This window comes from Microcaecilia unicolor, chromosome 9 (genome assembly GCF_901765095.1).
Source record: "Microcaecilia unicolor chromosome 9, aMicUni1.1, whole genome shotgun sequence".
Taxonomy (NCBI): Eukaryota; Metazoa; Chordata; class Amphibia; order Gymnophiona; family Siphonopidae; genus Microcaecilia; species Microcaecilia unicolor.
Window position 1 is genome coordinate 168889645 of NC_044039.1, and position 12455 is coordinate 168902099.

Sequence of the window (12455 nt, forward strand, 5' to 3'; positions counted from 1 at the left end):
CATGACAAAGAGCTGACTGAAAGCTATCATCCCTCCTTTGTTCTTGGAAAGCACAGCCATATTTGAAGTCTCAGAACAGGCTCTTTGGTGGCCTGCAGCAAGATTCATAACAGAATATATGCAGAGAAGGGCTGGAAAAGTGAACAGAAGATGAAAAGGGAGAATATTGGATTCAAGGTGTCCATCTGAAAGAATCAAATGTAAGTAGAAGGGAATGAGGGCAAGAGAAAGTGAGGATAAAAATGGAGCAGTAGAGCAATGGAAAGTGCAAGAAAATGATTTAGCAGTGAACTGAACTGCTAGTAGACATAAGGAGCTGAAGGTAGAGACAGGAAGAACAAAGGATAAGAATGAGGAAAGGTATTGGGTAAAAGGAATACAGGCGATGAGGAGAAAGTCAAGATTTTACAATGGCGCCGATGAGAGAAGGAAGGGAATGGGAGAAGGTTAAAAATTCAGCATAGTTTTCCCTTACCCCTCATCTACAATACTGTAAATCACTTCCCACCTCTACTGCAGCCACTTCAATTTACTACACATGGCAACTGTTAGATTCCCTGCATTGATCTAGCAAAATGAATGCTCTTTAGTACATGAGCCCCTAAGTAATTACAAAAGCATACCTTAATAAAATCTGCAATACTCTTCCAAAACAAAAAAAAACAATGAAAGATGAGAAACAAAGGCTTTAGTTACAAATGAAAGCTATCTTTTTAAGACCTTCAAACAATCCATGAGCCATGGGTTACTATACAGGTACAGATCCACTGTTAGAAATTTACAGCAATGTAACATTCCCAAAAAACTGTTTGTGTACCAGGACATGTTGTACAGATGCAGCTGGATTATGTGAATTATTTCTTAGAAATTAGAATCGCTTAATTATTTAACAATGTTCTTAGAAAATTACTTTCAGATGGCCAATTTAGTGCTTGGGAAAAATAGTTAACATTTTGGATTGGCTGACAGATACCCCACCCAACATTACCACCAGCTCTGAAAATGAGTCAATCGATGAAGGACAAACAATTCCTTGATTGATTTGTACAATGGAACTGCCAAATACGTTCTTTATTTATACATGAAGTACAGTATTCTGATATTTTTTTGTCTGAAACACAACTTTTAATAGGATTTAAATAAAATTTATTTTAATTAGATACAGTCTTCTAAAAACAAGTTCTAAAAAGTTTGTTAAAAAACAAGAAATGCCAAGGCCACACGTATAAAGAGATATTAAAACAAGCAGGAGCTGGAATGTGGGTACTGTGCTGTGGACTTTAACCTGAATGCAGGGAGGGCTATAACCAGTATTTGTGTTACTGCTGAAGTCTGGAGGGAGAGAGAGGACTTTCCATTCATGTAATATCACTGATATGCGAGTACAGAGACCATATGAATAGGGTCATGCTTTCCTCCCTTTTACTTTTCAGTCCGTTAATATTGCTGCTTATGAAAACCACTTTATTCACATGTTTTTCTATTCCTTTCAAAAGTTACAATTTTTATTATAGTGTGATATTAGACATTTTGGGGCCCTTTCACTAAAGCATGCTTACTGCAGGGTATAATAAGACACTAGCCTGGTATGTGCTCAGGCATCCTGTGGTACTTTTCTGTTCAACGTGTGCTACCTATGTGCTAAAAAAAAAAAAAAAATAGAAAATATTTTTTTGGCAGTTGGGGGTGGGTCTGGGGCAGAGAGTAGGCATACCTAGTGCTAATTGTTAGCGCAGCTACACTGCCGCATGCTAATCAGTTAGCGAGTGGTTAGCAGGAATCTTTACCACCTAGAAAATAGGTGTCGGTAAGGGCTCATGCGCTAATGCTATACACTAATGGGAAAATTAGCACATTGCCACTGATCGACAAAATGGAAAATGGGGCCATTTTATGGCCACGCTAAAAGTAGCCTCAGCGTGCAGGAGAGCCCTGCGCTAGGGATAGCGCTGGCCATTTTATACTGCTGCTTAGTAAAAGGGACCCTTTATCTTTAAAAGAAAAATTGTATAAGAGTCTTACTAAAGCAGTATTTTGAATATACTAGTGTTGAAATAATGTATGTGTCCGGTGGGGGGGGGGGGGATTGTTATTCAAAGTGGTTTATTTGGGCAGGAGAGGTTCCTGCCCAGTTAAATCAGGGTGGCCTAGGAGCCAATACTCAATGGCACTTGACCAGACTCGCTGCCAAATATTGGTTCTGACTAGTGGCAGTCACCTGTTAGTGCCAAGCAGTCGGGGGGGGGGGGGGGGGGGGGGAGGTTGTCAGGGAGAAGCCAGGAACTGTGGTCACTGATGGTATTCAGTGCTGGTAACTGCATAGCTAACTGGACAAAATGGAATCCTAACTTGTCCAGTTAGCTATGCAGGTATGGCAACGAACATCAGCTGTACCCACTTAAGTTCTGGGCACCACGAAAAACTGGATATGTAGTGCTGATGCCCAGAGAGGGTCCGAGCCCAGCACAGTCTACTGGTGTTTAATTTGGCCAGCAACAGTCAATATTTAAAGAAATGACTGTCATCGACTGAATACTGACCCATGTATTGTTTAAAAATAGTTTTACCTGCCCAATTATGAGCTTTAATTTGCAGTGTTGCTACACCCGACAGAAGGTGCATGCAAATTATAACCCAGATGTTCAATAAAGTAAAATTATGTTAAAAAGTTATTATGGATTAATGAATTCTGAACTCTGTGGGGCTCTGTTCATTATAAAGATCGTTAAAAATGTAGAGACAAGTTATAATTGCAGAGACCACTTCATCTTATTTATACATGTTATTATACAATGAGCTTTCAGGACTCTGGTTCCACCTTCAGATGTCTCTGCAGATATAGACAAAGGAATATAATCTATAGTGTGTTTTTTCTAGCAAAAAAGGTGCCGGTACTCAAATGTACTCGGGCCACTCTTCAGGGGTGAGGTGGTGATCACTGAGGGACTCATCCAACAATAGCCAGGACCCCTACAACCAGTCACAGAATCTATGACAAGGCAGAATTGGTGTGTAGAGCCTGAGCTCTTTCATTAAAACTTGGGGACCATGGGCCAATTTCAGCACACAATGGAAAAGGTGCCAGTACTCAGTACCCCCAAGTACCACCTCAAAAAAAGCCCTGATAATCTATCACCCTCTGTACTTCTGCAGACGCGTCAAGGACATTTCAGGCTCCAAAAGCGCAAGTGCAACAAAACCTATGTAATAAAAAAAATGTTTGTTGACCCAAAAAGGAGAACCCCCTCCTCCCACCAAAGTATTGTATGTTTTGATATCAAATACAGTATCAATTGTTTAGGTTTTGTACTTCCACACACTGAAATCCACAAGACAGACATGTTGATTGAAACAATTTCTACAATTACTGAATTGACATCACAGTTCAGAACAAACGTTCAAAGACAGGACCCTTAAAGAAACACATCAGTAAAAGCAGGCCAACAGTTAATAGGCACCAAAAACTTAACTGGAAGGGATAAGTGAAAGGCTTTGTTACTGCAGGGTACCATGCACTGTAAATGTCATACAGACTTCTAGAAATTACTCTGTGGACCTGTGGTCTCCAATCTATCTTACAGTCCTCTAGTCACTTAGGTTTTCAGGCTACATGCCATGAATATGCATGTAAATCTCACAAGTACTCACTGTGGTATCTTGAAAATTAGATTTGAGGAGAGCTCCACTAGGACATGTTGGTTACTACTGTGCCATTACCAACTGCTAAGGCGCCCTGCTCTGAAAACCCCCCCCCCCCTTTTTTTTTTTTTAATTCTGAAGTCTGCTTCCATATAAACAACTTTCCCAATATCTTTCAAGAAGTCAGTGCAATCATCACCATCCAGGAAGGTTTTCCTGTTAGAACTGCAGAGTTGAATGGCTAATACAGTGCATCTGTTGCTGGTATTGTGTACCTAAGCAGCATAATCCCATTAGGGGCATTTTTGGAATGTGAAATGTATTGTAAATAATTCCTTTTTCTTTACAACATCACTTGTTTACCCACGTCTCATTTACATTTCATACGATATGAAACACAGAACACGATGGCAGAAAAAGAACAGGCCCATCCAGTCTGGCCATCATGTGGCAACCACAGGGCCTATCCTTAGTAAAATGGTACTTTACCAGGCTGTGGCCACGTAAACATGAAATATCCTGCACACTTCACATTACGATAATGCATACAAGTCACAGTGGCCTGATTTACAAACAATGAGGAACTGGCAGCACACGTTCGAGGGCTCCTCAACTTCTTATTAACGTTAAGAACTCTTCACGTGTCTTTGGGTCCTCTCGGAATACACCCAGCATAGTGCTCGTTACAGTCTTGCTGTTCATTTTCTGCACGCCTCGCATCACCATGCACATGTGTCTAGGAAAGAGAAGGAATTCTTACTGGAAGTCTAAGATTAGCCTCATACACCACTCTAGAAATGAAGATAACCTGTCTTGTTTGTACCTTTTACATATACATTGACGAACCTTAGAAACATCTCATTCTTCCTGAATGCACATGCTACACTGATTTCAGCCAGTGGCACTGGAGGGTTTAAAGCATGGTCTTCAATTGTAGCAAGGTGATGTGTGACTTTTCTGTGTGGAGAATCAGAGTTTTATTTAGGAAAGCACTAGGGCTTAAAATCTATGCTCTCCAACACAGAATATTGCAAAGACTTCTGTCAAAAGGTGTCATCTACTTGTCCATCTCTCTGGGGACAAAACTCCAGAAGACGACCAGAAGAAAAAAGTGTGAACATTTCTTTCAAATGTGAAAACATCAGGTCAGTGTTTTGAAGCAGAAATGTACTCCACAATAACCTCCAATGCTCTACTAGAGAAGGCTGAGGCTGCAGAATACTAGGGAATAGAATGTCTAGTGAAGGATGGTGTCTTGCAAGCCACTTCGACATCCCTACCAAACAGTATCTGCACCCACACAATTGTTTTCACACCCCTGCATCTACCATAGAATTCATTATATGGCGCTGAAACTTGAAGCTGAAAAAAATTCAGCACTAAGCGCTATTCTGTAAAGGGTACATACCTGATATAAAATAGCGTTTAGAGTGGATTCCACACCTAACTTTTGGGCACCGGACTTACACTTGATAAAACTTACTGTAAATGCCAGTTCAAGTTAGGCATGGTTAGGCAGTATTTTGTAATCCTGTGCACAACTTTTCCAGAATACCCTTGGCATGCCTATGGCCACACCCCCTTTTGAGATGCGCACCATGGGAGTTAGGCACTGTGCATTATAGAATAGCATACATGCAGATGTGTGCACAAATTTTATATGTGTCAATTAAACAAAAATTAGTTGTCAGCACCCAATGATTGATAGTTCAGAGATTATTATCAAATTTATTTGCATGTGCATCTGGGAAGCGCACCCAACTTTGGAAGCCATATAAAGAATCCAGGGGAAATTGTCCATATATAAAAGCATGGCCACCACACCTTCACACAACCCCCATACTCATCCTGTAGCTGTACATCTCCACCCTCTTAAACCCTAGGTGCCACATGCATATTCCAAGACAATCCCCTACACCATTATACAAGCTACCCCCAGTGTCATTCAAACTTCCTCCACCAGACTACACCAGTCACCCTTAACTCCCCTCCCCCTTAGAGAACTAAATTATACCTCTGCATGCTTTCCCCACTTGTTCTATGAAGGAAACTGGAGATCACACTTTAGTAAACAGCCTTTACTATAATTAGTTGGTTCATTTGAGACACTTAGAGGCTCATTTTCAAACAACATAAGACTTACAAAGTTCCATATGTTACTATGGAACTTTGTAAGTTTATGTGCTTTGAAAATGATCTCCTTAGTATCCTACCTTTTCCCTTTTTTCAAGGTTCTTTCCCTTTTCTCTCTTAATTCAAGATTCTTTTGCAAATTCTCATGCTCATGTTTGCCACATCATTAAAGCTGGAATGAACAATGTTTTAGGAATCACTTCACAATCACCACCAAACTAACATTGCTGCTTTATAGGAAGGATCCCTACATGGAAAGCAGCATGCTGCTAGGCAAGCTAAAAAGCTCCCCCACCCTATTAAAATTTGCATTCATTGACAGTATTATGACAGTACCCTGCAACAAGCATGTTTTTAATCTACTGAAATGCACAGTGATTGGTGTAATATTATTGCATACACCTGCTCATTAGGAAACAGTTCAAGATTTGTGCACCAGGCCTATATTTTCTAAAGGGCTCTAACGGGGGCCATTCTGTTAATTAAGCTTTCCAATTTAGGGCCTTGCCATGGAGTTAAAGAGCAAATGAGAGTGTAGAACTTTGGCACACTCTCCTTAGCAGAAAATAAAGGACTTCAATTTCAGAAAAAAAAACCAAAATAAAAAAAAACACTGAGTTGCAGCTTCTGAAATGTAAGCCATTCTATACTAGCACTGAACACATATGTTGCTTGATTGGGCACAACAGATGAAATCTTTGCTTTTTTTTATTAAAAGCTGTGCAAGCCAAAGGTTTATGTTTTGAGTATCGGTTAGGGAAGTGGTTTCTCAGCCAGGACTTTTGAGACACAGCCAGCCAGACAGCATGCTTTTCAGGATCTCTCGCAAACACACATGAGAGATTTGCATATAATGGATGCAGGGCATGCTCATCTCATGCATTAGCATTGGTGGTATTCTGAAAACCAGACAGGCTGGCTGTGTCACAAGGGCTGGGTTGAGAAATACTGATTTAGGAGTGGCCTAGTGGTTAGGGTGGTGGACTCTGGTCCTGAGGAACTGAGTTCGATTCCCACTTCAGGCACAGGCAGCTCCTTGTGACTCTGGGCAAGTCACTTAACCCTCCATTGCCCCATGTAAGCCGCATTGAGCCTGCCATGAGTGGGGTGTACAAATGTAACAAAACAAAAAAAATTAGGGTGACTATTTAGTCAAATGCTAACAGGGACAACTGAGCCAGTCCTGTTTTAACTCCAATGCATGCAGTAACTCTAGGTCAACGATTCCCAAACCTGTCCTGGGGGAACCCCTGCCAGTCAAGCTTTCAGGATATCCATAATAAATATGCATGAAATGTGTTGACATGCATACACTGCCTCTTGGTATATAAATCAGTCTCATGCATATTTATTATGGATATCCTGAAAGCCTGACTGGCTGAGATTCCCCCAGGACCTGTTTGGAAACTCCTGCTCTAGGTATATGAAGAAAAGAATGGCATTTTCACACTGAATAAGCCATGAAGGCCAGGACTGGCTTAAGTATGTCTCTTTCGCTGTTTTGACATTTTTCTTCTTCTTCTTTCTTGCCTTCCAATTTGGGTAAAAAATATTGTGCTACTTCTTAATGTTGCTACATTTGTAAAATGTTTTCATTTGCAATGTGTAGTCCCAACAGAGTCTCACTTACGTTGCTTCGACTACCACTCCTACTCCAGCAGGTCGTAAGGCCTCTGTAATTGCTACAGCAATTTGTTTTGTAAGGCGCTCTTGAACTGTGGATAAAAGAATGAAAAACAAATAAATGTGCAAGAACAAGCTTTAAACACACACGTGTGCACACACACACACACAGTGGTGGATGCTTGGAAATGCCTGCCAGCAGAGGCAGTAATGACCAGAGCACTTCTATTGTCTCCCATCCTATCAATTCAGGTAGTTTCCCATTTTCTTAAATCATTTTTGAGCTTTGAGTGCCTGACTTCTCTGTCAACATTTATATCAAACCATACCACCGAATGATCACTGGTGCTTATGTAGGCATCCACCCATTAGACACCAATTCCATTTGCGAGTACTAGATCCAGCATCACCTCTTCAATGCTTGAAAAGCAGACAATTAAAAATATGAATTGAGTGGGACAGATAGATGTGAAATACTTGTTTACTCTTTCCAAAAACAAAAAGGGAACAGGGATCACACAATGAAGTTATTAAAATAGCACATTTAGAACACATTGACAAAAATATTTCTTCACTCAATATATAATTAAGCTTTAGAATTTGTTGCCAGAAAATGTGGTAAAAGTGGTTGGTGTAGCAGGGTTTAAAATGTTTGGACAAATTCCTGCAGGAAATGTCCATGCCATGGAACATCTACTGCTTATTCCTGGGATAAGCAGCATGAAATCTGTTTTACTCATTTGGATCCTGCCAGATATTTGTGACCTGAAATGGTCACAGAGCCTTGCAGGATAGGACACTGGGTTTGATGGACCTGTCTCGCAAGTTGATAATGTAGTTTCTAGGCCAGAGGAACCCATTCTTAACTTTTCTACCTGGAGATGTAACATGGATATAGAGGAACATAGGTGCTTTGCTAACTACATTGACATTAATATCAAGTGAATTGGAGCTGGAAGCTGCTGTACAGCATTCTAGCTAGCAATATGTCCCAAAAAAACCCTACATATGTAGCCTTTTTTTGGGATCTATTGCTAGCTAGAATTATATATATATGCATATACACACATATACATATACTATAAATACACATACATATACACACACATTAAATGTTATCTGCCATTTGGATGTCAGGTCTCATAAGGTCTTATTGCAATTTTTCACAATCCTCTTGCGATTTAAGAACTTTGAATAACTGTGTCAACAGCAAATGTAATTACATCACTAGTTATTCCCATCTGTAGATCATTTATAAATATGTTAAAAAGCTATCTACCCTTCTCCATAGCGAATACTGACCATTTAACCCTACTCTCTCTTTTCTGTATTTTAATCAGTTTTTTTTATTGCACAATAGAACATTACCTCTTATCCCATGACTCTCTAATTTCCTCAGGAATCTTTCGAGAGGTACTTAAATCACCATTATCCACATTTATTTATTTAATAAAACTTGATATACTGCTATGGCTTTAACAGACAGGCATAACTCAGTTTACAAAATAGAAAATCTAAAACAATATATACATAAAATTAAAACATTAAAAACCAAAGCTAACATTTACTGACGGATTCTATATAGCACACCTAGAGATCCACACCGAAATCTAGGCGTATTCTATAACAATGCGAGTAACTTAATTGGCTTAACAAAGCTAGTCAATGTTGATAACACTTAATAATGAGCACTAATTGGCAATTATAATTTACGCACATGACTCACTAAGTGTATTCTGTAATGAGCCTAAATTTTGAACTGCACGCATTAGAAAAGGCATGGCTATGGGTGAGGAAATGGGCATTTCGTGGCGTTCCAAAATTTACCCACTTAGTTACAGAATATGGCCCAGGGATTTATGCCACATTTTCATTGGTATAATTGAAGACGTGTAGTTTTAGGCGCTGGGATATCAACTAAGCATATTCTATATACAGTGCCTAAATCTGGACACTGCTTATCGAATACACTTAGGTGGAAATGTTTTACCGTGGAAAAATGTTTTTAGACACCTTATATAGAATCTGGCCCTTAGCGTCTAATGCACAAAGTGATTCTGCGTGGCTTTAAATGGTCACCATAGCAGCTACCAATAATCCAATGTATTATTTATTTATTTATTCAGAACATTTATACCCCACTTTATACCACTTAAAGCAGCCTCAAAGCGGCTTACAATGAACTGAGGAAACAATTACAATGACAGTAGAGAGGGTAGAAGGATCAGAGGAAGAAGAGAAGGGAAAATGCACGGAAAGGCTTTGGCCAGATCACAGGAGATACAAGTACAATGAAATCAGAAATTGATTAGATAGAAACAGAGAAAAACAGACAATAAGGAAAGGTGAAAAAAAGTCCAAAATGGTCCATAAATATGTTGCTAGGAAGGACTTCAGGTGATAAGGCCGAGGTGTAAGCTGAACCCCCTTTTTCTGCCTGTGCCAATTTATTACAATGAACTTATCAGTACTAAAATGAGCATTCCATGCGTTATACAGAAAGGAGCGCCTACCTTTAACGTACAAAAATTTCCAGAAAGTCTATCTACTCTTTTCCCAGAGGGTTTCTTTCTCTTCCCCTTGCTGAAGAGACTCCAGACTCCCCTAAGTGAATTCACATCTCAGCTGTAACCTGGGATAAGACTATTCTCCATTTCTGTCCAGGTTCCAGGATCCTAGCGCCACAAGGAGAGAAACTGTAGATATGGGCAGGGTCTGATCCCTGGATGCTACACAACCCAGGGTCTGATCCATTAGGCACAGGCAGAAAGTGAACCTTGGATTTGGCAGGCACAGACAGATCTCAGCCCACCGGCAGAGCGTGTAGCAGCGGGACAAAATGACTCCTGGGTAAGCGGAGAACATGGAAACTTAATGAGAGATTGTTCTGCACATGTGCCAGACGCTTTCCCTTGCAGAATTTCTGTGCATGTCATTTGTATGCGATTCCCTTTGAGTGTCGGTCACTGTTTAATGGTAAGATCAACAGCAGCTGCCATATTTAATGGTGACCTTTGAGCATTGGGGCCTTAGTGACCTGAAAGGAGAGGCCAAGGAGTAGAGGAAGAGGCGCATTCTCTAATGCATGAAAAATGTTTACAATAAACATTTTTCATATAATCAATATTTGGCTCTGGAGGTACTTTGGTCCACCCCTACTTTTGTACTTTGTTGGATTGCACGTGGTGGGTTTTGGTTCCTGTTTGCTTGATTTGGCATTCTCTCAAGCAACAGAGACTGAGGGGAAAGGAGGCTATGAATGAGCCAGCCTTTGCAGAGGGTCTTGGTTTTCTCTTATGAGCCATGTCAACTAGAACAGCTCTGTAGCTCTTGGGGTTCAGTTTAATCTTGAGAAAATGTCATACAAATATGAATGTAAGATAGGTAGAAAGCTGAAAATATCAAAACCAAGACCCTGAACTGTTCAGTGTTGTTGTCTTAGAAATGTAAGATAAAGGTTACATTACAGTACGACCAGGGATCTACAAAGTAGACTGCCATAAGCCTCATGTTACCTATTATATTGACTCTATGGTTTATAATCTTGTTTCCTGTAAATACACACACACACACAAAATACAAACCTAAATGTTTCTCAAGCTAATGCAGTTTATAGGATATTTATAATGAATATACATAACATATGCACAAGAAAGATTTGTATGTAAAGAAAGTAGTGCATGTAAATCTTATGCATTTTCATTAAATCCTGAAAACCAGACTCGAACTGCATTTCAAGATTGCTTTGAGATAACACAATAGGGTTCATTTACTAAGCTAGGTAGAAAGTATCATTAAGGCCATTTTTACCACAGCATCATTGGGTCATATAATGAATTTGGCTGGTTTTTAAGGTGTATGCTGATAATAGTGATATTGCATCTGGTTGCTCAGACACCAGGATTAACGGCAATCCAAAAAAAAAAAAAAAAAAAAAAGAATGCAAGACACTTTTGGAAACCTGGAATAATACCAATTCTATAAAGCTCAATAGGGATAAAACTAAGTTTCTGTGTTTAGGTCTATCTAGCGATATATAGAATGACAGTTTGTTGAAATCATGCGGTTAGCATTTCATATTTGAGAATACTATTAAGGTCTTAGGGGGTCCTCTTATCTGGGATCATTAACACTGGAGTCTCATGTGAATTTTTTTAATCACGAAGTCTTTTCTTATAATGAAAAAAACTTGGGAAAATCAAAAATATATATGTTTTGATGCTTATACATTTAGGCATAAAGTCTGATTTTGTCTTTACTATTTTAATATTTATAGTTTGCCAAAATCTCCTGAAAAAGATTCAGATATTGCAAAACACAGCAGGAAACCCAATTTTTTCAGCACACAAAAATAAGAGTCTCCATTATTATAAGACCTCCACTGGCTACCAGTGGAGGCACATGTACACTTTAAAGTGGAGGAGTAGCCTAGTGGTTAGTGCAGTGGACTTTGATCCTGGAGAACTGAGTTCAATTCCCACTGCAGTTCCTTGTGACTCTGGGCAAGTCACTTAACCCTCCATTGCCCCTGGTACAAAATAAGTACCTGAATATATGTAAACCATTTTGAATGTAGTTGCAAAAACCTCAGAAAGGTGGTTATCAAGGCCCATTTCCCTTCCCTTACATTCATTTTTAAGATATTGCAAGGGACTGCTCTGCTCCAACATATTTTTCAATTTGGATTCAGATGACTAAAAGGAATAGAGGTTTTCGAGGTAACTGTCAACTCCATTTTCCATGTCCAAGTGGATTGAAGCATGAACTTAGTTTTTCAGGTAGTCTCGGTACCTTTGTTGTGGAATGCTACGCCTCTCTACCTAAGAAAAACTCACAATTATATTGTTTTCAGAAAACTTCTAAAACCTTTTCTTTTTAAGAAATATTTGGGATTAAGACTGGTTTTGATTAGGGGACTTTTCAGTTATGTTTTTGTTAGAATTAGGCCAGAGGATTGTTTTGTTATGATTTTAATATTGTTAATTTCACAGGGGATGTCTGTTCTACCTCTTTTGTGAGCCACACTGAATTCTACCGGGCATTAGTGGCACATAAGGATT

At 39.4% G+C, this 12455-nt stretch overlaps 1 protein-coding gene across 1 annotated transcript in view; it reads right to left on the minus strand.

The window, feature by feature from the left end:
- Window positions 1-3055: 3055 nt before the first annotated feature.
- GCH1 (GTP cyclohydrolase 1) overlaps window positions 3056-12455 on the minus strand; it is a 61442-nt gene continuing 52042 nt past the window's right edge. Inside the window, exons 5-6 of the mRNA XM_030214761.1 lie at window positions 7403-7487; window positions 3056-4375 (exon numbers count right to left, since the gene is read on the minus strand). Coding sequence (XP_030070621.1) covers window positions 4249-4375; window positions 7403-7487 — 212 coding nt within the window. The 3' untranslated portion in view covers window positions 3056-4248. The remainder of the gene's footprint in view (window positions 4376-7402; window positions 7488-12455) is intronic.